At 39.7% G+C, this 26642-nt stretch overlaps 2 protein-coding genes across 3 annotated transcripts in view; one reads left to right on the top strand and one right to left on the bottom strand.

Annotated features, from left to right (window-relative positions):
- The window catches only part of PTAR1 (protein prenyltransferase alpha subunit repeat containing 1), a 50422-nt gene extending 29412 nt beyond the window's left edge, over positions 1 to 21010 (bottom strand). Inside the window, exons 1-3 of one of the 2 annotated variants that reach the window (XM_082696662.1) lie at positions 20781 to 21010; positions 11675 to 11844; positions 627 to 693 (exon numbers count right to left, since the gene is read on the bottom strand). In XM_082696662.1, the coding sequence (XP_082552788.1) occupies positions 627 to 693; positions 11675 to 11844; positions 20781 to 20866 (323 nt within the window). In that variant the 5' untranslated portion in view covers positions 20867 to 21010. The remainder of the gene's footprint in view (positions 1 to 626; positions 694 to 11674; positions 11845 to 20780) is intronic. The other variant, XM_082696663.1, reaches the window with a different exon arrangement.
- A 23-nt stretch (positions 21011 to 21033) lies between these two features.
- CFAP95 (cilia and flagella associated protein 95) overlaps positions 21034 to 26642 on the top strand; it is a 233222-nt gene continuing 227613 nt past the window's right edge. Inside the window, exons 1-2 of the mRNA XM_082696709.1 lie at positions 21034 to 21171; positions 26181 to 26297. The gene's annotated coding sequence lies outside the window, so the exon portion shown is untranslated. The remainder of the gene's footprint in view (positions 21172 to 26180; positions 26298 to 26642) is intronic.

Genomic DNA, 26642 nt, shown 5'->3' on the forward strand with positions numbered 1-26642 from the left:
AAACAAACCCAACCATACATATTGCTTAACTGAAAAAACTTCAATTAAAAAAAAAAAAGAACCTAGTCTGATCTTTGGTATTCCTATAAAATTATTTTGTGTTTAAAGCTAAAATAAATAGATTAAGGAACTAAGATATTAATAAAATGTGACCCCCTTCCCAAAATACTGAGTGCCAGAGACTTCAAGTGACTGGCCCACAGAGGTCACAATGTTAGTGACTAAATCGAGACTAAAATGTCATGGCCTTGAATCCTCCTCTTACACACTTTCTACTACACTTCACTAATACATATACCAATGCCCTACACACCAACCAATTATGTTGGCTGCCCCTGCTCCTTTAAAAAGGAAGAAAAATAAAAGCAAATGGTGTACGATAATTTCAATGATAATTTCTACTTCAGACAGGGAAGTTTATGAAGAAAAGACAGAAACATGCACAAACGAGCAAAGTGTAAGAATTGTCATGGAGACATTATAAAGACGGGTAGAAGAAATAAGCATAAAATGCCAGAGATACATGGTTTATATTTCGTTTTTCAAAATGCTAACAACTCATGGGATTTATAGGCGTTCAGGAATTTGGATAAAGCTTCATGTTATCACTGATGAGAATGACATACCTCACGTTCCACGCAGTGGTAAAGTCTGGGTTTAGAAGCAGCAGGGTGCAAGTGACATCTATCAGTTCTAAAATAAAGAGAAATCCCATTAAAAATTAATAGTCCTACCCTTTGAAGCCTAGCTTTTCTTTAAGTTATATCTTGTTTATCTGTACCTGATGTTATACTAATATATATATTATGTCATAATAACTTTAATGGCAGATATCCTGTTCTAAGCCATCAGAAATATGAAGATTACCCTCAAGATTTTTTTCTACTTTATGATAAAAGTTACTCTTAAAAGTTGACTCTGAAATAACTTTACAATACAATATGGCTACGAAGACTATTCACTCATTTTTTTAATAGTTTTTGGCTCTACTTTAATATTGACCAAGGAAAAGAAATATAATTTCCATACAATTATTCTTTTTTTTTTTTTTCTTTCACTTTGAGCGATACCGTTTCCTCTACGAAGTGTGGCAGCTCACGGGGAAACCGCATAAAATATGGAACACTTCACGAATTTGCGTGTCATCCTTGCACAGGGGCCATCCTAATCTTCTCTGTATCGTTCCAATTTTAGTATATGTGCTGCCGAAGCGAGCACCATACATTCTTTTAATTCCACAAATATTTCAATAACTGACTATCCGCAAATTTTCAGAAAGGGAAAAAAGACCCACTCTTAATCATTTAACACAATTCATTTACATTCGCCTGCAAAGATTACCCTTTCTTACCCACATTTTTACAGTCATAGCAATGATAAATGCACCACTTTGTTCTCTTTTCCATTCAATATTATTTGACATGCATTCTCCAGCATTGCTATAGTATGCATTTTTAACAGCTGCAAAACAACCCTTAGTGTACTACACTATCATTTATCTTTATCATTCTTTAGGTTTTTTCCTGTTTGTATTTACTATTATAGATAATATTACCGTAAACACACTTTTTGTCTCACAGATTATTTTCTCAGTACATATTCCCAGGAGTTGTACTACTATGTCAAACAATACAAACACCAGTATGGCTCCTACTAAGCATTTCCAAACTGTCCTTCAAATGAACAGCCTCTACTCATTTTGCCAAGATAACAGGAGTGCACTTATGTCCCTGTAACTCTAACCTATATAATGGTATTTTAAAAATGAATGCAGCAGATAAAAAATCATACTTTATTTTTGTTTTATTTTATAACTTTAATTTATAATCATTAATATAAATACTTATTCATTTTTGTTCAGTATTTTCTAGTTTCATTTTTAAACAGCCTATTCAATATTCATTAGCTATTTGACAATCATGGTACTATCAGAATTTCCATACATTCAAATAAGCTCCATAAGCTTGTTTAATAGGGCAAAATCAGTAATACAGTTAGACATATTGTCTTCATTTTACTAAAACTGAAAAGAGAATTTTAGGATTAAGATGATCAATGTAGGGCCATGAAATTAAAGTAACTTCTACCAAGCTCATATTAACCAACCAAACACCAAGTAAAATAAAATAATAAAAGTAATTATAACTATTTAGCATTAGTGTATACCAGGCACCACTGGAGGTCTTTTATTCACATTATTTCATTGAGTTCTCATGATTATGACTCAAGATATTCTTGTTTTGCTTCACAGAAAGGAAACTGACATTTATAGAGTTTAAATAATTTGCTTGTGGGCACCCAATCTGTATATGGCAAAGTGAGCATCTGACTTTTTTTTTTTTTTAAGATTTTTAATTTATTTATTTGACAGAGAGAGATGACAAGCAGGCAGAGAGGCAGGCAGAGAGAGAAGAGGAAGCAGGCTTCCTGCTGAGCAGAGAGCCTGATGCGGGGCTCGATCCCAGGACCCTGGGATCATGACCTGAGCCGAAGGCAGCGGCTTAACCCACTGAGCCACCCAGGCGCCCCTGACTTTTTTTTTTTTTTTTAAGATTCCATCCATTTACTTGACAGACAGAGATCACGAGAAGGCAGAGAAGCAAGCAGAGAGAGAGGAGGAAGCAGGTTCCCCACTGAGCAGAGAGCCTGATGTGGGGCTTGATCCCAGGACCCTGGGATCATGACCTGAGCGGAAGGAAGAGGCTTTAACCCACTGAGCCACCCAGGCACCCCAGCATCTGACAGTTTTTAATAATTTAATTACATGGCAATTAAAATACCTGTCTATAATAAATAGTTGGGACATCTCAGTGTTTAATGAGCTTTTTAAAACCCAAAAGCATGCATAAATATAACTCTGTATTCTTTTAAAAATATTCTAAGTGAAAAAATCAATTATTTAATTCTCAACCATCTGATGAAATTAACATGTATTGTGAGCCTATCATTTCATTACTATAACATTCAATAAATGAGAGCTAGGATTAGCATACATTTTTTTTTGAAGATTTTATTTACTTATTTGACAGACAGAGATTATAAGTAGACAGAGAGGCAGGCAGAGAGAGGGGGAAGCAGGTTCCCCACTGAGCAGAGAGCCTGACGTGGGGCTCGATCCCAGGACCCTGGGACCATGACCTGAGCCGAAGGCAGAGGCTTTAACACACTGAGCCACCCAGGTGCCCCTAGAATACATTTTTGACCTCTATCTTCCTCATTACAAGTCATTATATGCATAAATACAATATGTCTATAAAGATAACCTAATTATTAACCTCTTCATTCTTTTACTTTTATAAGCTGTTGGCACTAATTTAATATTTACCAAGAAAAATAACTATAATTTTCTATACCATAACTTGTTTAATTCCATAATATCCCAATTACTGATTATGTGCAAATATTAAACTGGGCCCTTAAGACTGGCAGAAGAGATAAAATGATAAATAAGACCCGATCTTGCCTTCTAGAAGGTTACCCTTTAGTTGGAGAAAACATACAAAGAATTATATAAGACAAAATGAAATAATGATGAACTGGAAACATGTACCATATTTTGGGAACCACCAAAACAGTTGAAATTAATTCTTACTGGAGTAAGGGAAGGCTATAAATGGATAAAGTGGTAAAGAGCACTGCAGACTGGAAAAAAGTATGAGCAAGGATAGAGGCAAGGAAGGTCACACAGGGTGCTCTCCAACAGATGGTGGGCATCCGAACTTGACTAGAGCACGGGATACTGGAGAAATGTACCAGAAAACTAGAACCTGGTCAAAAACAAGAGCCCACAATCTCCTCTCAGCCACCCTTCTACTACCTGCCCTTCATGTGCTATACTCCACCTGAGTCAAACCCCACCATTCTCTAAACGCAACTCCTATCTGACTACCTTCTCTGGATAATGAGCTTTACCTGTTTGCTCCTCTCTCTGCCAAAAATGTCCTCCTTTATCTGATTATTAAACAAAAATTTTCTTTTTTCCATAAAGTCTCTCCTGACCTACCTACCTGCAGGAATCTTCATTTCTATGTTCGTATGTATCTTACTTGATTACTGATACTATATAAATAATCTCTTCTTGATGAGACTGCACTTTTTGGAGGCAGGTCCTCTCTAATACATCTTCAGATTACTCATTCACTCAACAAAGATGAGAAAATTATGGCCCCTGTCCAAAAAGTTCCATGTATACCGACAGCATAGAGGAATTATAAGCCACGGCACCTAGGTTTGAATTCCAGCTTCTCCACTTAATTGCCTATGTAACTTAACATTTTCGAACATCAGTTTCCTTATCTGTGAAACAAGAATGATGAGAACGTCAATCTCTGTTGTGAGCCGAGTGAGATTTATTCCAGTTCCCCAGTTATTTGACATATAGTAAATACTCAACCAAACCAAAGATTTGTCCAACGAAATACCATTGCTACTTACCAACCAAAAAATGAATACTTTCAACATTAATCAAAGAAATCAGAAATAAGGCTGTTGTTTTTACAGTGAAACTATGTAAACTTCTAAACTTTTAAAATAAGGAATGAGAAAAACCCATGTATATTAAGTAGCTAACGGAAATCCTTCTGTATGATGGAAGACTTCTAGAATTTCTTTTCAAGTCTACAACTTTTCAAAATCCATTACACTACCTAGGTAACCTGGTACTTATTAGACTCTCTTTATTTGGCATTAAAAAGAAATGTGTGGGGCACCAGGAATAGCTCAGCTGGTTAAGCGACTAACTTAGGCCCAGGTCATGATCCTGGAGTCCCGGGATCGCATCCCACATCGGGCTCCCTGCTCAGCAGGAAGTCTGCTTCTCCCTCTGATCCTCACCCCTCTCATGCCCTCTCTCACTCTTTCTCTGTCAAATAAATAAATAAATAAATAAATAAAATCTTAAAAAAAAAAAAATGTGTGTAACTAAAGGTAGTCGCTATTTGTTTGTACAGCTGACCCTCGAACAACATGGGTTTGTGCCACACAGGTCCATTTGTGAATTTTTTTCAATAAGTACAGTACAGTACTGTAAATGTATTTTCTCTTCTTTATGATCTTCTTTTCTCTAGCTTGCTTTATTGTAAGAATACAGTACATAAGATATGTAACATACAAAATTTGCATTGACTATGTTATCAGTAAGTCTTCTATCAACAGTAGGCTGTTCCTAGTTAAGTTTTTCGGAGTCAGAAGGTATATGCCGATTTTTGAATGCACTACACGGGGTGAGTCCAGTGCTGTAATGTCTGCATTGCAGAAGGGTCAACTACACTCCTAACACAACCCTCCTTCCCCATCAGAAGCAAAGGTAAGTTCCTCCTCCATCACAGAGATACTTCTGGGAGGCAGGACAAGGGAGAAACCAGTAAACACAGAAAATACCAAAGTTTCCACTTTTCATTTTGTGGCTGTGTGGGAAGAAAAGCTAATCCAAAGAAGGATTCCTCTACCAGCGGGGCTCATCCTACCTCTAGGATACCAGCAACAGCTGGATTCAAAGCCCAGCTCCAACTTTCCAGGAAGTACCTGGGCAAGGCGCTTAACCTCTCTGTGCCTCTGTGTCTTCCTCATAGGTAAAATGGAGCTAATAATAGCACCACCTCATGGGTCTTACACGATTCACACTCACGAAGTGTTAGGACAATACCTGACACACATCAAGCACACAACGATAATTCCAGTTTCCAAGCCTGTATCTCCTGGCCCAGCTCTGCCGGCTGTACTGGGACTGGATGCCGCCAGAGGGAGGAAGACAACTGCCTAGGTGGGCTGAGCAGTGACCGCTCGGCAGCTTATTGCTCAGCTTCTAAGAATCTCAGGATTTCCAACATCAACGGCCTCACGGGTTACGTATAAAACACCTGCAGCCACAAGCCTTTTTCCTGTCCTGTCTGACAAACTGCCAAGTCCTCCCCCACTCAGGACTCAAGTTCAGACAGGACCTCCTTCAGGAAGCATTCCAGTCAGATTCAAGAGGTGGGGGTGAAGCGAAATGTCAGAGATAGGAAAGGGAAAGAGAAGCAACAGGTTTAGAAATATTGCATAATCAAAGAATCATTCCTGAATTACATGGATTTTCTTTTTTTCTTCCCCACTGGTTCTGATTAAATCAGAGAAAGGAACTCGTGTTTTCTGAGAGCCTAGTATATGCGACACACCTCACTGGGTGCTTTATACACCCTAACTCATGCGATCCTCTCAAAAGCCCTCTGAAGCCTTTTACAATTCCCTTCTTTTGGTGAAGAAACAGGAAGAGGTTCAATAATTTGCCTTAAGTCACTGCTAAATGACTTCAGCAGGCTGACCAACTGAGTCTACATCTAGATGTTTTCCTTCAAAGCAGATGTTCTTTCTACTCTAGCACACTGTCTACAATGACTTTGTCCTCTTCAAGTCAGGGCGGAACCAAGATCAAAAGATAAACATGTATGATCAACAGCTGATGGTAACTATTTTACTTTAACTTTTTTTTACTTTTTACTTTTTTTAAACTATTTTACTTTTACATTTTATCAACCATACACCATATTCTTTGTTACCCAGAAGATGTGAGGTACTGATGTCCTTATGGTCTCTTGAAATTAAACAGATCTCTCTACAAATACCAGAACATATACCAGCAAACAAATGTTCCTTTGTTAAACCACTCCGATATATGACTAATTCATCATCACATCACCAGGAGAAAATGAATCAAGGAAAGTAGCTAAATTCCAACTGTGACAAGGAGAGGACAAAAGGATGCTAAGGAAAAGTCGGAGAAAAATCAATTCCTTCTTAGCCACAATGGGATTCCAGAAATGGCCCAAAGCCAGCAGTCACCTGGTAATGGTCATTGCATTTGCCAACTGTCCCTGACAGAGATATGTTTCCAGGCCTCTAGAAATATGTCCAAGATCGTTTGGATTGGTTAACCTCCTTCTCCAAAATACATTCTGGTGACCACAAGAAGAGAGGTTTGAGATAAAGCTATGTGATAAACACAAGAAAGGCCCTTTCATTACAGAATACAGTCATTGAATCGATAGCCAGACTAAGCTAAATCCTCTTGCTTACCAAACTCTCACTACTCATTTGACAAATGTCTATTGAAAACATAAAGGAGCCGAGGACATAAAGACAGACAAGCCACAATCCCTCTTTTTAACAAACTCACAATCTACCCGGGAAAAATGTTTCAATAATCAACTACGATGACACATGGTAAGTGCTACTATGCAAGCGGTCTGAATAAAGGACTCCTGTAGGGCTGAAGAGACATAATCCTGGCTTCCCGAAGTAGTCAAACAGCCTTTGCGTGTGTGCACGGCACTGCTAATCACAATGGTGACAACATAAGATGTGAACCTAGCCTCAGCGAAGGCATGGAAGTAAAGCAGGAAGACACGGTAAAGTCCAAGAATGGCACAGAGTGTGTTGTGGCTGGGAAGTATGTCAAATGCTACAGATCCTGATGCTTCTACATTCAAATGAACATCAAAAAAGTAGCAAAGCAAACCTGATAGTAAGTAGCAACTGACACTCTGCCTTAGTGTCTGAAGGACATGAGGAGGCTGTGGCCAACTGCAACAGGCTTACCCCGTCAAGAAAAGCAGAGGCTGGGAGCCCCAGCCAACTGTTGGCGTGCAGAAATTTACGATCCAACACTTTCGATTTTTCAAGTGAAGACAAATCCAGATTTCCATGTGAAGTTTCAAAGTTCATCCTGACTTTAAATGTTTACCAAACATATTAAAAACAGTTTAAGAAACATTTTATAAGCCAAAACGAAATCTGTCTGTGAGCTGCCATCAGCCTGGAAGCTGAGAATATACAAGCTCTGATGCCGAATGTAAGGCAGAGGAAAAGCTGGTAATGAAGGCTGGGGACAGACTGTGAAGGTCCTTGAATACCATACCAAGGAGTTTGAACCCCAACCTGACCCTGTAGGCATCATGAAATAAGATGCACAGATGTGTATTTCAGAAAAGCACCTCTCAAACTGCGTTTCTAAGAAGTGTTGCTGAGGGACGCCTGGGTGGCTCAGTTGGTTAAGCAGCTGCCTTTGGCTCAGGTCATGATCCCAGCGTCCTGGGATCGAGTCCCACATCGGGCTCCTTGCTCAGCGGGGAGCCTGCTTCTCCCTCTGCCTCTGCCTGCCACTCTGTCTGCCTGTGCTCACTCTCTCTGTCAAATAAATAAGTAAATAAATCTTTAAAAAAAAAAAAAGAAGTGTTGCTGAGAAGTACATGTGAAATGACTGGCTAGTGGCATGATGAACACAGGCTACAGAAGAGACTGAAAACAGGGTAGACCAGCTATGGGGTCATCACAATTGTCCAGGTGAGAAAGAAGACATGAAGAGCAGAAGATGGCCATTAAAGAGAGCACAGTTGGCAGAGGCTGTGAGAAAGAGGGGGCAGCAAGCGCAAATGATGGAGGACCCACTTGGAGACAGTCCAAGTGTGCGCCAGAGCTCCTCTGCTCAGGGAGGACTCCAATCTGTGGCCTTCTCTCTCGCTTCATTTCTGTCGTGGATTTCTCAAAAATCAGAATCACAGTATCATTCCCCTCTCAACCCAAATATGGCTACCACGGCAGCAGACTTAAAAAACATCAGTCTCTAAGTAATGAAGAGGGATGCTGTGATGGTTGACTTTGGTTCTACCATTAAACTTGACTGGCTACAGGGTGTCCAGATGAAACATTAGTAAACATTATTTCCGAGCGTGTCTGTGAGATTAGCACTGAAATCAGCAGACTCCATGAAGCAGACTGCCCTCCCCAATGTGGGTGCGTATCATCTGGTCTATAGAGGACCCGTCTGCAACAAAAGGTCTTTGCCCCCTGTCTGTCTGCTTGAGTTCGGACATCTCACCTAATCTTCTCTGGCCTTTAGGCTGGGATTTAAAACTCTGGCTCCCCTGGGGTCTGAGGCCTTCAACTCAAGCTAAATTTTATCATTGGCTTTCTTGGGTCTCCAGCTTGAAGCAAGCAAGACTATGGGACTTTTCAGCCTCCACAATCATGTTAGTCTATATAAAATTTTCTGATTGTTTCTCTGGAGAACTCTAACTAGTACAGATGCTTTCCAAACGCCTAAGGAATTCAGCACACTAATGGGAGCATGAATTCAGTCTGGTTATAAAGAAAGAAATCTATCCCAAGAATAAAGGTCACCTTCAGTAATAGAATACATTCCTAGGTGATGCCTAGGATTTGGGCATGATCAAACACACAGACACTGACGTTTCTGAAATCCTTAAACTGAGAGCTTTGTTCACTTGGCTCTTATTATATATGTATTCTACAAAAACTGCTTTAAAGGTATAGCATTTTCACAAAATAACTGCCTTTTTCTAATACTTTTCCCTTTTTTCCCTTAGCAATATTCACCTCTGTGTAATAACTGCTTCAGTTAACAAGTTTGGCAGAATTCTCTTCTGTTAATCAGCATTTTCAGGTATCTTTTTTCTGTCACATTAGAAATTCACTTCCATGTTTTTACTGTTAATACAATACACAACCTGAGTAGTATGTGATACTACACTAAACTACACTGTCGCCATGCACCCAAAATGGGAAATGAAAAACTGTTTCCATGAAGATATAAGTTAAAATAACATCAAATTGCTTCTGTACTCACACACAGTTGTGCCAGAATTCAAAATTTAGGTGCTAGTTATTTGTGTGAGTGAGCTTAACCATTTGATCTTCTTGTGGGTCTTCCTGGGCCTACAAAGACTAAAACTTCACGATGAGGAGACTCAGCAAAGTCTGCAGGGCAGTGTCCAGAGATATAAGATAAAGGAAAATGGACAGAAGGACCTGGAGGGCTGCAGGGAGAGGGCAGGCTAGGCTAGCATACATGAATGGGCAAAAAATGATGATCTGATACAACATTAACAGTAGCCTTTGACATTTTAAAAATTTATACTGTTTCTTCTTTACTACAAGAGCATCACCTGTCTCCCCACCTCCCCAAGCTAGTTATGTATTGGCTCAATTATACATTTTTGTGTGCACGAACACATACAATACAGCTGTATTTGGCAAAACAAAAACAAAACAAAACAACCCCCCCCCCAAAAAAACAAAAAAACCACCTTGATGGATTCGTATGGTGTTACTTTATACCTTAATGTTACTGAACAAACTATCCACTTTAGGGTGATGGAAGGGAGAATGAAAGAGGGCCTAACAATGCATAAATATCCTTACTTTTAAATTTATGGCTAAACTTATTCCTTTAAGTTTATGCCACAAACTTAAGCTATGCCATAAACGTAGGCAGAGTCTTTTTTTTTTTTTTTAAGATTTTATTTATTTGACAGAGATCACAAGTAGGCAGGGAGGCAGGCAGAGAAAGAGGAGGAAGCAGGCTCCCCGCAGAGAAGAGAGCCCTACGTGGGACTTGATCCCAGGACCCTGAGATCATGACCTGAGCCAAAGGCAGAGGCTTTAACCCACTGAGCCATCCAGGTGCCCCCGTAGGCAGAGTCTTACAAGAAGTATGTATCAGAGGACTGACTGAGTGAAACCCACAGAAAACAGAAACTATGTCACATTAAATCTTCAAGTCAGATTCCCTTTCTACTGACCTAAACAGAGAAAATTGCTATTATGATAGTATGTTAAGGACAATGCTAAGAGGAATACAAGGAAATCAGTATGTCATGCCTTTGGCGACACTCCACAAAGAGATTGTTTTTCACCCAACTGTAAGCTTCTTGAGTAAAAGGAACACATATTATTCATCTTTTCATCCCCACAGTACTTAGAACAGCTTCTGGTAGGAGTAGGCTCATGGTAATGGCTACCAAACTGGTAATTAAAATTCTCTAGGACACAAAGTTCTTATTCAAAATGAGCCTCCAGGCATACTGAGCACTTTGGAAGGTATGGCTGTATATGGGACCAGGTGGCTTTACAAAAACAGTTAAGAACATGAATGAGTATTCTACCTTTTTTTTTTTTAACCTAAAAAGCAAAGGTAATTCATGCACAAGGGTACTTAATATCTCATACGGGGGGAAAGCTAAGGAAAGAGACCAGATAGGATGAACAGAGATTGTCCCGTGCAGCAAGAGCTGTCTCAGAGGAGAAAAGAAGTGGAAGCTGGGATGGTTTTCTTTTGCTTTTATCAGCATAGAAAGAAGACACAGAGGGCCCAAAGCTCAGCGGAGATTCACAGCATAACAGCACCTCCATAAATCACTGAGCTGGGTCACAGTGTAACTAACACCATCATCCCTCTGTTATCCCATTTGGTCTGCTACCAAAATGAGTTCTGTAGCTTTTAGAGTTCCTAAAGGATTAGAAACCAGAAATCTGAGCTTGAAGGAACTAGAGTCCTCTTCAGTATTTTTCCAACTTTCTTTTACAGCCATAGGATGTCTTCTTCGAATAAAATTTTATGAATAACCATGATACATAACAAGATAAAATCAGAACTGCTCTGATGTACTGTCCAGGCTGCAGTAGGTAGCCTGGAATCCTGTATCACTATGGAGGCAAAACGAGAAAGTACTGACAGGTTCAAACTCCTCATTTGACAGAGAGGTTAAGCTGCCACCCAGGCAGAGAATGAAAGAGCCAGAACCCAAATCCAGGAATGCCAACACCCAGAGAAGGTTCCTCCCCCTGTATTCCCTGCGGTTTCTAAAAAACAAAGGAGGAGGACAGAGTTCATACTCACCATCTTTGTTCAGCCATTGCTTTCTTGTTCTGTACAAAAGGAGCTTGTTGTGGACATAAGGTAAGAGGAACTTGACACACCAGCTCTCCACACCAAGTTTGTTTTCAACCAGGACTATGGGACTCCGGTTATACCTAGCTTCAGGGCATGGGATCAGGCCAATTTCATCTCTTAATATGTAAAACAAAAAGAAGAATTCAAGATAAGACTATTTGTTTTTTCAACATTTTTCAAATCCTACAGACTATTAAAAAGAAAAGTAACATATTTCTCTTTGTCTTTTTTTTAAAGATTTATTTTTTGTGGGAGAAGAGGGAGAGAGAGGAAGGGCAGAGGAAGAGGGAGACACCTTCAAGCAGACTCCCTGCTGAGCAGAGAGCCTGTTGTGGGCTCAATAGCAGAACTCTGAGATCATGACTTGAACGGAAATCAAGAGTCACTTAACTGACTGAGCCACCCCCAAGCGCCCCCATATTTCCCTTTCTTAAAAATATTATTTAGTTTACCTGCTAGATTAGTAGAAATTTAAAAAAATGTTTTTTTAATACAGTCAAGAGTACAGAAAAATTAGTATGCTGACTTTGTGATAAAAATGAAAACTTGTCTTTGGATGGAATTTTGAAAATGTCTTCCAAATTTTAAATTGCATATACTCTGAGCCCCAGTGATTCCACTGCTCAGAAATTATCCTATGCTAAAATATGCCAACAGAATGTTTACTGCAACATTGCAACCAAAAAGGAAACAATCTAACTATGTATCAGTATAAGAGGGGTAGAATAAATAGGGTGATCCATGTGGTAGAGGTGCACAAGGTAGAGGTGGTGGAGACAGATTCGCATCTGCTGGTATGGAAAGACTGTCAAGACATATAAAACCAGAAAAAGAGCAAAATACCAAGTATATAGTGTAAAGCATTTTGTATAGTTTTTTTTGAAAAAGGAGCCCAAGAAATTTGGGGGGAGATAAAGTATTTTATTTTTATACAGTTTAAATTTTCTAATCATTTGTATGTATTATTTGTTTTAAAAATATGTCAATAAATGTACTTATACTTAATCTATGCAGAGAAGAAACAAATTATCAATAAAAGTTGCCTTTTCAATAAGATTGGGGGCCATTTTTCTTCTTTATAATCATTCATAAGTCATTGAATTAAAAAAAAAACAAAAACCACACACTGATAAATGCTGCTAAAACACAAAATACATTCCAGAATTTAGGTCATTTTCATTTAAGGCGGCATCCATGTCCTTCAATCTGCCTCCCTTAATTTGAAAATTTATATTTGAGGCAAAAATTTAATAAATGTACAGCAGCTGACATACACAGTAAATGAACCAGCAAACATAAAGATGGTTTTGCAAAAACTGCACATGCCTTTCAATTACAAAGATGTTATGATAACTGCCTACATTAAAAAAATAAAAAACTGGTTTTCAGAAGTTATGTATGACATTTTCTATTATGTCCCTGGAATTCTCCAACCAAGAACAAAGTAGTTTGGTAGATACAAGAGGGGGAAACAGGAACAATTCAGGTTATAGAAAAGCCCTCTTAGGCCACCATCACAAATTGGTGGGAAGTTGTGGAGCTACAATAGAATCTCTCCTGGAAACTCCACACTAGATAGCTCGGACATAACCTACTTTCTACTGATCACTTCATTAATGAGATAGGGACTCATTGATAAACAAGGGTACTCTATGGGTTAAATCACGAACCATTCATTCAAGCTGTTTTCACTTGAAGTAGATTTTGAGACCTAAGGCTTTCAGTCTTGACAAAATTTGAAAATGGTCTTGACTGGCTCACGTGATTCAGAGGTGTTCTAATATATCACATCAGTACATTCTGTGAGTACCAGAAGGTACTGAGTACTATGTTAAGTCCCGAAAATGCAAAAATAAAACAAGGTGGTCCCAGTCTCTATAGTGCTGATAGTTTTGATGCAGACTGTATCAGTACCTATAATAAAATGTTAACACTTTGCCATTCCAGTAGTACAAAGTTTTGTAGGAAGCATGAAACAATGCTGAGCACATCTGAGCTCAACATCTGGTATTTCAAAATGTTTTGTATTTGGTTAATGTGACATCTATCTAATTCACCATTAGGACACCTAGCCATGTCCAGAGCATTTGCCCGTATCTCTGGTATTTTCTGATATTTAGGTCTTACTATACAAAATAGAACATTAAAAAATTAAGCTAGAATTAAAGAAAACAGCATAATTATTTTAAGAAAGTCTATTTTCCGAGATCTAATAACCACTTAAAACACTTCAAAGAACTGCCTAAGTCAACAATATGAATGCTAGAATAACAAGAATAAACAAGAATAAAAGATTCTACCTTTTGGTACAGTCCATTTGCGAGGGAGGAGCAGTTACTCAAATTCACAATGTAAAAACCTGCCTTGCTCATTATTAACGCCAAAAATAAAATGTCCAGTTATTAATTCAGTACCTAAATGAAAGGACAGAGCCATCTGCATAAATAAAAAACACACTTCTTTAGTTGGGTACCATTCTTTCAAGAACTAATTAAAAAAAAAAAAAAACAATACTGTCTTGATATAGCAGATGCTCAGTAACTGCTCCTGAAAGGTTCATTATTACGCACTTCAGTGAAAATATTCAAATAAATGGTTTTCAAAGAATATCCCTTCTTGACTCTCCAAAAGAACATTATCTCTGACTTCCTTCTAATGCGATGGATCCAAGTCCTAGCTCTGTCTGGATTTCATCTACATGGGCCTTATCTATCATTTGGCTTCTACAGACCTTAATTTCCTCATTTGTAAAACGGTGGAACTGCATTACATCTCTAAATAAGGGAAATGGACTGCTAGGTCTCTTCCAGCTTCCAAATTCTGACTGAGAAACCTGACAGTTATTCTCATGGAAGTGGCCATATCACGGAATGTAAAGCACTAGGGAAAACATCAGAGAGAGGTAGTAGGATGTAGACAAAAGTGGTCCATCTCCCAAGGTCCAGGGTTCTAGCTAGCTTCCGTTCTACCACTGAGAGTCAAATGGGAATATGTCAAGCCACTTGTCATTGGGATCCTTATCTGAGGAATAATAATGCCCCTTAGGAAGAACAAATATTACAAGGTAGAGCATGTGGTAAGCTGGAAGTAACAGGCAAAGATGCAGATTTTTAATTCAGTCAAGAGCCTGAGGCCAACCAGAAAAGTTATTTGATTAACAGATGGCAAGGTGAAGCAAAAACATTAAGCCTTTGTCAAGTGATTTGACCCTAAAATACAGTGCTATGCTGCTTCCTAAAAATATAATCTGTACTTGATAAAGATAGGTAGGTCAATAAGCTTCCAAGTTAACAGCGTATTTGACTTCAGAGTTCTCCTATGCTGAGTCCCTCAGGTCGTAGTCCACTTTTTTTTTTCACTAATTTAGAATAGGATTCTAGAATCATTTTAAAATTGGGAGGGGCCTCATTCCCCCCCACCCCCAGTATCTCATTTTGTCAGACAAGAAAACTGAGGTCCACTGAGGTTAAAATGATTACCCAAGGTCAACCATCACACCACTAATGCTAAGTTAAAAATTTGGATCTCGGGGCGCCTGGGTGGCTCAGTGGGTTAAAGCCTCTGCCTTCGGCTCAGGTCATGACCCCAGCGTCCTGGGATGGAGCCCCACATCGGGCTCTCTGCTCAGCAGGGAGCCTGCTTCCTCCTCTCTCTCTGCCTGCCTCTCTGCTTACTTGTGGTCTCTGTCTGTCAAATAAATAAATAAAATCTTTAAAAAAAAAAAATCTGGATCTCTTAATAGTCAGCCCCAAACCCAAGACACTGAAGATAAAAAAACATCAGTGAAAGCAAGCAGGATTTAGTCAAATTCCTTCTAGATTTCTGGCTATTTAAATTCTAATTTTATATACAAGAAAAGTTAGAAAACTCAAGGTGGGGGGTACAAACTAAAAGTCTGTCTATCCGTCTACACTACTGTTTGGGTATCCACCCTTTTTTTCTAAGTGTTTTTACAGAAGTGGTATTATAGTGGACATGCTCTCCTACAGTGTTTTTTTTTCTTTTTATTCATTAATTTTTACTTAAATTCAAGTTAGTTATCATACAGTGTCGTATCAGTTTCAGAAGTCGAATTTGGTGACTCATCACTGATAAATACCACACAGTACTCATTACATCCAGAATCCCCTTCATGCCCATCCCCCATTTGGCCTATCCTCCCACCTACCCCCCCCCCCCCAGCAACCCTCAGTTTGTTCTCTACATGGGAGTCTCTTCCGGTTTGCTGCCCTCTGTTTTTATCTTATTTTTCCTTCCCTTCCCCTATGTTCATCTGTTTTCTTCCTTGAATTCTACATGTGAGTGAAATCATTTGTATTTCTCTGACTTATTTCACTTAGCATAATATACTGTAGATCTGTCCACGTTGTTACAATCCTACAATGCTTTTTTAGAATTTAACAATTTATATTAAACATCTTCCTCCATAATTATTTTTTATATTTTTAATGGCTGCAAGAAATGTACTATACATACCAGATATATCTCCAGTTTTTTCCTTGTGAAATAATGTTAAAAGAGAAATTTCTGATTCTTTTGCTCCAACTAAATTATAGTCTTTTATATTTTTAGGTTTCTGAGAATTAGATCCCTGATATTTAACAAGGACACTCAAATAATTACCTACATTACCAATGTCATAGGATTGTTAAAGACCTGAAGGTTCGGGATGGTGAAAAAGTTCTAATATCCTCAAATACCACGAACCTCACTTACTAGGTTACTTTTAAGGGCTGCTCCAAAAAACCAGCACAATGGAATGAACCAACAACTTTACTTAAAAAGATCATACAAAGCACCAACAGCTTTCTGAGTGCTTCAATTCACAATGGAGACCCACTGACTTCCAAATGAAGTTCAAAGTTCAGGTAACACAGACATTGATTGATAAGCTAAGATTCAAATCCAGGACTGCCAGATTTCAAATCCAAATTTTTACAACTATGCTATTATTTAAATACATAGATAAAAAATGAAGTGTAAGAAGACAATTCAGACTTGTGGTTTCCTACTCTTCAAATTCAATTTAAAGATGTGCTTTTCCTTACTACTCCCTTACTCCAAAGTTATCACCGGGGCCTAGTCACTGCCTGGGAAGGCTGTTTTCTCTTAGCCAACTCATCCATCCCTGATGTCCCAATTTAGTTGCTATTTCCTTAAAAGATTTATTTTGAGGTTCTCATTTAAGTTAGGCCCCTCTGTTATTATTCCTTCAAAGTATCCTTCTAATTCTTTCAGGCTCCTTTCATATTCTGTGTGTTGGTTTGTTCTACTGGGCCAAGGACGATGTGTGATCTGTGCGCCCCACTCCTAGACCTGCACATCCAGGGTCTAGAATTGTATCTGTCAAATACAGGTGCTCTTTTGCTGAATGCATACATGGAATGAAAGAAATTAAGCCACATAGTCAAGGACTTCCATAATCTGACTCTCCTGTTATCTTCTCAATCACATTTTGCTACTTTGGGTTAATTCACAGTTTCGTGTGGAGGTCCTTGGCTCTGTCTCCGAGACTGTAAATCCTACCCAGCCTTCAATGTTCAGCTCAAACCCGCCTCCCTTAAGGGCCCTGGCCTAGACACAAAAAGCCTTCCTCCTACGCCTAGTACACTCTCCCAGCACTTGCTCAGTCCAGCCTTTTATCACCAGCTGCCTTGCAAGGTTAATTCACTGTGCATGCAGGTGGGTCTTAGGTCTCCATCCAGAGCCACACTGTGCAATACAGTAGTCACTAGGCACATATGGCCACTATGTAAAGTTAATTAACATTAAATAAAATTTAAAATTCAGTTCCCCATTCACATTAGCCACATTTCAAGTACGCAAGCATACTAAACAGCACAGACAGGATAATGCCACCACCACAGATACTTCTGTGCCTTGAGTATAAGAACTATGTTTTATACTTCCCATTCTACACTGTGAGGATAGTACCTATAACATCTCATCAACAGTGAGAGTTCAATTAATATTTTAAACAGTAATAAAAAAAATAACTTGGTGGGCAAGAGACTTTGGATATGACCCTAATTACACCATAAACAGCTCTCTTCCACATCAGCACAGGCCTATTTAGTAAGCTACTGCTAGTCCCTGGGTCAAGCCTTCAGCGCTTTTTCCAATGGTATTCTCCAAGAGTCAACCGTACAAAAATTCGTATGGTATTTTTCAACTTATAAAGTATTTCACATTCACCATGCAGCTGGCTAATACGGTTTTCTGAGGAATACAGAAATTCAGGTTAAATCTAACATTTAGCTAGTGGTAGCTTAGGGCCAGACATTGGGCAAGGTGATTTTCCTGCATTCTCATCAACCTCACTAGATCAAAAGGAGAATGAAGTTGACAGAGGGTAACCTATCCACATCTACCAGTAATAAAATCCACATCTTAACCAATGTATGTTCGACTCCTCCTGGGTAGGCATTTTTACAGAAACAAAGTCAATATGTTTAATGGAGTAGATGATGTCTAATAAAATTACAATCTATCTTGTGTGTGAAGAAAAAAGGAAAACTAAAAGAATGAAAAACTTTTTCCTATAATACTGAAAAGTATAATTAGGTAACTAACTATTGAGATAAACAATGTCTTCTTTTTTTTTTTTTTAAAGATTTTATTTATTTGACAGACAGAGATCACAAGAAGGCAGAGAGGCAGGCAGAGAGAGGCGGGGAAGCAGGCTCCCTGCTGAGCAGAGAGCCGGACGTGGGGCTCTCGATGTGGGGCTCGATCCCAGAACCATGGAATCATGACCCGAGCCGAAGGCAGAGGCTTTAACCCACTGCGCCACTCAGGCGCCCCTTCTTTTTTTCTTTTAACCAGAAATACAGCCTATTTATTTTGGAAGTAAGAGGGCTAGATTAGGGGAAGAAGTACAGGCAATCAAAAAACAAAACAAAACAAAACAAATTCCAAACCATAAGACATTTTTAAAGATGCCACATAGTAATATTATTGAAGATATCATTATTATACGAAATATATACCACAAAAGCGCTGAAAATTAATATTAAACAATGAGTTAGTTAAGCTACTTAAATTCTTTGCACCTGTATTATGTATCATTTCAACTTTCAAATGCTCAACTTATTTCAACCTTTTAAATCTTTGAATGACCGAAATGTTTATTAGTAATATTAAATTATGCACTGATAGAGAGCATGTGAGCTTTCACCATGAAAAATATGATTGGGGCATTAAAGTCCTTTATGAGTGATCCAGAAAAACTGAGATGTATTCCAAACTGTGCTCTCACCCACCACACCAGTGAACACTCAATCTGTTTCTTCAAATATAAAACACTGATTTTTAAAAAAGATTTATTTATTTGAGAAAGAGAAAAGGGGGGGGGGTAAAGGAGAGGGGGAAGCCGACTGCCCGCTGAGCAGGGAGCCTGATGCAGGAGCAGGGCTCCATCTCAGGTCCCTGAGATCATGACCTGAGCTGAAACCAAGAGTCAGATACTTAGCAGACTGAGCCACCCAGGCGCCTCTGATATGCTTTTTCAATCTACCTTAAAGAAGAGAAACTGAGATCGCTGTATTTATTAGGCTTCTAATCTCTATTGCAATTTCTTCAAGAAAAACAACATCAGTGATGAGAAAATAGGCCATTCCCTTAAACAAACTTTTTTTGAGGTTGTCTCTTACTTACACTGAACTCTCATTCTCGAAAAGGGACTGAAAGACTGATATACAAGGCATCAAAGCATTCTTTACAAGACCCAGTACCCACTATGGTTACTGCCAAGAAAACATTCCAAACGCTCATTTAAAAAAAGGCAGCAGTGACAAGGGGAAAAGAAGAGGATGTTCTCAGAGGCAGGTGTGTTTTGAGGCTAGCAGCGTTTTGTTTTTAATGAGGCACTATTACAGGTCTCCAATTGTGTACCGCAGGGAGCAAGACCTCTGAGGTCTTAATTTTTATAAGCACCGCTTTGAAGGAAAAGAACCCTTCATTTAGATGTAAGGTTGGTACCTACGGTTTAACATGCATCAAAAAGCATAATTCATGTGTTCCCGTTTAAAAAATAGAATATTAAAAAGAAAACCTTCGCGAACAATTAGAGAAAGTGAAAATAATGTAAAACTGGATTCCATGTATCTTTCTTTTGCGGTGAGCGGGGAGAAAAAAGAGGAAGGGAAATTAAACATTCTTGCTTCTCCCTCCTCTTTTGTATACTGTAGACATTCCTTTTAATAGCTTCCTTTTTCACTCGTTACACGAAGGCAAAAGTGTCAAAAAGAATACAGTCTCTTCTGGGATCTTCCCGGAGTACTCCTAGTACCATGCAAAGGAAGGAGGGAGCGAGACGCGTGTCAGTCCTGTGGTGTCCTACTTAGAGAGGGCGGCAGCATCTGGATACGAAAAGAATTAAAATGTTCCCCGTAACTATGAATCAGCTAATGCTAAAAAGTGTCAAGGTTGCCTGGGCTTTCCACCCGTCGCATCCTGTGCCTACAGAAGCCCCACTGCTGTGAATGCTCTGTTCAGCATCAAGGCACACTGTTCCGTCGGAGTCCCTCCACGATCTTGGGACATGTGGGGCGAGAGTCCAAAGCAGCCTCAAACTAGCTCCAGCGAGCAAACTGGCCCACTCACTGAAGGAAAGATGATCGGTGACCACCCCCCCCCCCCACTACCGGTCCGGGATGAACCTCCCAAGAGTTGTGTTTACAAAGCATCTATCTGCAGGACCACAACGTGCGTGCCCGTGTACCTTCCACGAATGTAGGCTGGGGACACACGCGTGAAGTCCTTCGAGTTCCGTGAAGTCCCGGGGAAGGGGAGCGAAAAAAGTCGCTCCGTTGTGATTTTCCGAGGTCACTTCTGGAGACTCGCCCGCGGGCGCGTTCCGGTAGCGGAAAGCGGGCCCTGCGGCGGCCGACGACCGTCGGGCCCCGGACCTCGATCGGTCCCCTCCGGAGCGGGGCGCGCGGGCCGGGACGTGCCCCCAGAGGTCGGCTCCAGGCTCGGCCCCGCCCCTGCCCGCCCCCCCGACGACCCCCGCAGCCGGCGGAGGCGGCGGCGCCGCCGGCGCGCGACTCACATGTGCGGATTCCTCCTGAAGGCGTTGGTGATGTCCTTCACCACCCGCTGCACCAGCACCGCCACCTCTTCGCTCGTCTCGGCCATGTTGGCGGCGGCCGCGGCGGCTCGAGCGCGCCTCCGGGAGAGCGCCGGGCGGCCGGCGGGAGTTCCGCGGGGGAGCGCGCGCGCGCGCGTGTGCGCCGGTTTGGCCGCGCCCCCGCCCCCGCCCCCGCCGCCGTCGCAGCCGCCGCCGCCGCCGAGCACTTCCGGGTCACGCGCCGGCGGCTGGGGCGTGGCGCCCGCCTCCCTGCCGGGCTGAGGCGGACTGGTTGGTCCCCGACGTTTCGCTGGTAGCCGGGGTTCTGAGCGTCCGCGGAGATGCTGCAGATTCCTTTGCAAAGTTACTTGAGGTCGCTGTTTTACACATTTTATTCTAATTTCTGGTTCACTCGGGGCCGAAGAGGGAGGGGTCCTAAAGTCCCTCCTCCGGAGCCAGAGTCGGCGTGAAGCCCCCACCCCCACCCCCACCCCGGCCCGGCCCGGCCCGGCCGCTCTCACGTGTTGTGGGAGCCGACTTTCCGGGGCTTCTGCAGAAAGTTTAACTGAAGTGCGGGTCCTCCGGAGCGGTGGGCCCCTGGGCGTGTGCAGAGCCTCTTCGCGGGTGCAGGGGTGGCGCGGCCCTCCGACGCCGGCCGCGAGGGAGCCCAGTGGGACCGTGTCCGCGACCTCCTCTGTACCCGCGTGCCACTTTCGGCCTCTCGGCGGACATTTAACATAATAATAATCATATTGATAATAATTTTTTTAAAAAAACTGAATGTATTAAAAGAAGAAGAGAAAGGAAAGAAAAGTTGTTTCCCAGGCTATGGGAGACGTACAGAAATTTTTTAATGGATTTTCTGTGAGCGTACTTCACTTTGTCCATCACTTGATGTGCTTTTGAAGGTTGCGGGTCAGTTTCGGAGGCAGAGATCCAAGACCCTGACAGAGTTTGCTCTTGATAGCCGTGAACCTCGCTACAACTGTTTTGGTTTTTTTGTTTTGTTTTGTTTTGTTTTTGGTTTTTTTTTTTTTGTAAGAAAAGATGGCTTCCCAGTTCATTTGGATTTTGCAATGCCTTCTGTCAGATGTCCCTTCCCCCTTCTGTGATAGAGAAATCTGGGTGCTTTGGGTTCAGTTCTCTTTACTCCTTGAGATCTAGCTTTTAAACACTTTTTAAAAGCAAGTTCATGGTCTGTTTAATGCGAAATAATGTGGAGCGTTTGAAGGACGGTTGGTGATTGTGGATGTAAAAACCATGCACTTGTTGCAAAATTCATAAAGCATCGAATGAGAACTATGAGTGAGCCACATTCCGGGGACAGTACTCCCCGTGGGTATTGATAGAGGAGAGAACGTTAGGGGGGTTGAAGCCAATGGCCAAGGGAGAATTCCGGAGCCGATTCTATTAAAGCCCGGGGGCAGGACCCATGGGCAGAAAGAGGTGCAGTGGGGCCAGGAGAAGTGGCCTGTTACGTACATTCAAGTTGAGAGGGGGTTAGGGATAGCCTAAGTCCCTAAGGAATTTTGGAAACAAGGTTTCCAGGGTGTTGTTGGGGCTAGCTATTGTTGGGACATGGTCGCTTATTACTGTCTAATAAAACTTTCGTCATGAGACCCTTCAAATGTATGTTGGTGGGCCATATGCTTGGAGGGTGATTGCCAATACGTATTTTGGGGGTTTAGAGATAAAGGAAATTTCTAAAGGAATTTTTATATGTTAAAGTAGAGTATCCTGGGGTGGGGGGGGGGGTGGGGGGTTGTCAGGCTAGGATTGCTTTTTTTTTTTTTTTCTTAAGATTTTGTTTATTTATTTGACAGAGACAGAGATCACAAGTAGGCAGAGAGGCAGGCAGAGAGAGAGGAGGAAGCGGGAAGCAGTCTCCCCTCTGAGCAGAGCACCTGGTGTGGGGCTCAATCCCAGTAACCCTGAGACCATGACCTGAACCGAAGGCAGAGGCAAAACCCACTGAGCCACCCAGGTGCCCCTAGGATTGCCTTTGCCTTTAGCAAACTATTAATATCAAGGCAATTGAGTTCCCAGAGGAATGTCACTCTGCCTGTTTCAAGGCATTGTCACAATTAAATAATTTTTCTTCTGCCTTTGTTTCCAACATCAGTATGTTGATAAAAGTTAGACCTGCTGTCAGGACATTAGCCTTCTGGTTTTAAAAGAAATGAGCTAGAAGTTTCATGAAATTGTGTAAAAGCAAGATGGGACAGGTTTAAATTAGTAAAATCGAAAAAACCTTAAGCTCTTGACAAGTTCTCAAATGAGGAAGTGAATGAATGTGTGTTTAGAGTCCAAGGCCAAGCCTTACTTCAAATACCCTAGTTACTCTTAAGAATGTGATGTCAGTTCTTAAATGGTTTGGGTTACATATGATAAGTCTTCCTCTTCGTTTAAAGCCTTGCATCCTATCCTAATAAAGGTAGCAAATAACTCCTGACTTCTGGGGGCAACATACAAAAAAATACAATTTTTTTCAAAGACTTTATCTTAAAAATTGGTGAGATTTTAAAATCTTAAAATATATTTACGGGGATAAAACCCCAAACTTTATCCTTCAATCCTGAAATAAAATTGGTGATCTAAGAAGATAATTCCTCTGAATGGTTCTGTTTATGCCTTCCACCTACACATACCTCAATGCATATACTCCTTCTTTGTACTCATTTGAAAGACATGAATTATATATCTCGTGTTTCTTCTAAGAGTTCACAAATGTTTTTACTCAATTATTAAGGAGCTACTATGTTTACAACTCAAATTTTTTAGAATTGGGGCATATTAGAACTGTGATCTAACCCCCTAAATTTGCAGATAAGGAAGTAGGTTCAAAGAAGTTCAGTATTGAAATTCATGAGACTTAATTATGATATGTATATGAGAATAGGATATGATAAATTTAGCATGATTTGTTGAAGGAATCAAAGATTTTCACTCAGGGATCTGCAAAATAATGAAATATTGTAAATAGCTTAAGTGCCCAATGTTGGGAATTTAGTAAATTACAGTAAATCTGTAAGTTGAAATACTATTTAGTCACTTAAAAGCACATTAAAACTGGAAGAATATATACCAAATTCTTTTTTTTTTTTTAAACAGGTTTTTTTTTTTTTAAGATTTTATTTATTTATTTGACAGAGAGAAATCACAAGTAGACGGAGAGGCAGGCAGAGAGAGAGAGAGAGAAGCAGGCTCCCTGCTGAGCAGAGAGCCCGACGTGGGACTCGATCCCAGGACCCTGAGATCATGACCTGAGCCGAAGGCAGCAGCTTAACCCACTGAGCCACTCAGGCGCCCTATACCAAATTCTTAATGGGAGATTTATTTATAGGAGAATTTTACTTTCTAACACAACAAATTATAATTTTCATAATTTAAAAAGAATTTTTTAAGTATATGTTAATAAAAACAAAGATCTATTTGTTAGTTAGCTATTTCTTACTTATATTTTTTTAGAGATGTATTGAATTTTTTAAAAGATTTTATTTATTTAATTTATGCAGAGAGAGTGCACAAGCAGGGGAAGGCAGAGGGAGAAGGAGAAGCAGGCTCTTCATTGAGCAGGGAGCCAGATGTGGGACTTAATCCCAGGACCCTGGGATCATGGCCTGAGCTGAAGGCAGATGCTTAATGGTCTGAGCCACCCAGGCGCCCAGAGATGTATGATTTTTAAGTGACTTTAAGTGACCTCTAATGTATCTGTGAAAATATTTTGACAGTCTCCCCTTCCTCCCCACTCATGCTTTTCATATTATAGATGTCTATTTGATGGTGGGGAAAAGGTAGATATGTAATGACAAAAAGAAATACCAAAACAGCATACAAGACAACCCTAATTATATATATAAAACAAATTATATGTAATATCAATGTAATCACATATACATCTATATTATAGACCAGGAGGATATAAAATGAAATGTTAATAGTTGTATCTGTATGATAGAATTACTAGAGATAATTAAGACCTATATATATTCTATATGTTCTTCTGGGTATTCCAAACTTTCTATAACAAAAAACCTAATATATATGCTGATGGCCTTGCTAGGAAAGAAGACAAGATTTTTTTTTTAAGATTTTATTTATTTATTTGACAGAGATCACAAGTAGGCAGAGAGAGAGAGAGAGAGAGGAAGAAGCAGGCTCCCTGCTGAGCAGAGAGCCCGATATGGGGCTCGATCCTAGGACCCTGGGATCATAACCTGAACTGAAGGCAGAGGCTTTAACCCACTGAGCCACCCAGGTGCGCTGCCAAAGTGATTTTAATGACAAACCTAGTAATTACTTTTGTGAAGAACCATGGAGAAACTTACAATGTTTCCAATTACATTCTGTTATTCTACTTAGATCACTATGATGTGTTGTTTATTTACTCCATTTATTTGAAGTCCATTTCCCATGGTAATGTTACATAAAATAGAGTGTAAATAGTATTAGCTATTATTACAAAAACAATAAACTTCTTTCCACTAAGAAAAAGTGTTCAATTTTAAATGCTTCATAATATTACCATTGTAACTATATAGTTATAATATGCCAAACTTCAATTTTATCACTATCATAAAATTTAAAATCCAAGAACTTATTAACAAATAGCAGAGAAATAATGCTTGTTAAAAAGCTACACTACCAATGTGTTTTTATGAATTCTTAAAAGTTCACAGAAGTAGTAATCATTTTTAAAGTTTTTATTATATTAAATACCACTTCAAAAAATGGAATAGAAATTAAGAAATGAATTTTAAATAACATGTGCATTAAACTTAGGAGAGTTTTGGTATACCCTTTACCTTAGTGTATGGGTTTATTTTTCCCCAAAACAAAACTTCATAGACAATCAAGTACTACTTTTTTAAAAGTTACAAAACCATGAATACAAATGCCATCTATTCTTACACTTAATTGTTATTGCTAGCCCTTCATTATTCTAATTGTTGAGATAAACAGGAGAAGATGCATATGATCTCATCTTTAAACTATGAAGCACTATATAAATTATGACTTCTGTGGATAAAGAAAGACTCATTATGAGTAATGAGTAAAACAATAGTAAACCAAGACTAACTGCATACTATCAATATGAAAATCTAAAACAGTTTAAAGAAAATTATTATACTGCGATTGTAGTCTCCTAGTTAAAAAGTGATTTTTTTTAATCTGACAAGTTTGATAATTGTTATCAAGATGCTAATCATGAAGATGACTTTAAATGACCAGTTAACGCTGATGTTAGAATCCCTGAGGATACAGAAGGGTACTAGTTGCATAATAAGGTTTTTGTTGCTGAGTAAGTGATAGTTTTCTTGACATTTGATCGTTTGAAAATGTCATCCTTTTGCTTTGCCCTCTTCTTCCTTCCTACCACAGAGGCCCAAGAGACCTATGATGTAATCTTCAGAAAAGAACAGAAGAAAACGTCTGAGAGAAACACAGAGGAAAAAGAGCCAGTCATGGAACCCCATGTGGAAACAGCTGGGGAGATAGGTATGCTTCCATGCTGCCATGAATGTTTCTCATGTATTGAAGATGTCAAATTGTTGTAGGAATTTTCTTGGTAATATGCCTTCCATTGGATGATGAAATGAAAGAAGTTCCCAATTATGAATACATTCTTAGGGCTCTTTTCTGCTTTACATTTTATTTATATCTTAATATAAATATTTTAACAATAAAAACCATAGAGTTAGGTTAAAAAATCATAACTAAACATTTAGAAAGTTAGAAAAGTTTCATTTTGACTACAGAAGAGGTTGAGTCTGAGACTTCTTCAGTAATTGCCTAAAAGTAAGACAAAGCTGTACCTCCCTTTCTTTCATTTTACTTTAGTTA

Source organism: Mustela nivalis, assembly GCF_964662115.1.
Source record: "Mustela nivalis genome assembly, chromosome: 13".
Lineage (NCBI taxonomy): Eukaryota > Metazoa > Chordata > Mammalia > Carnivora > Mustelidae > Mustela > Mustela nivalis.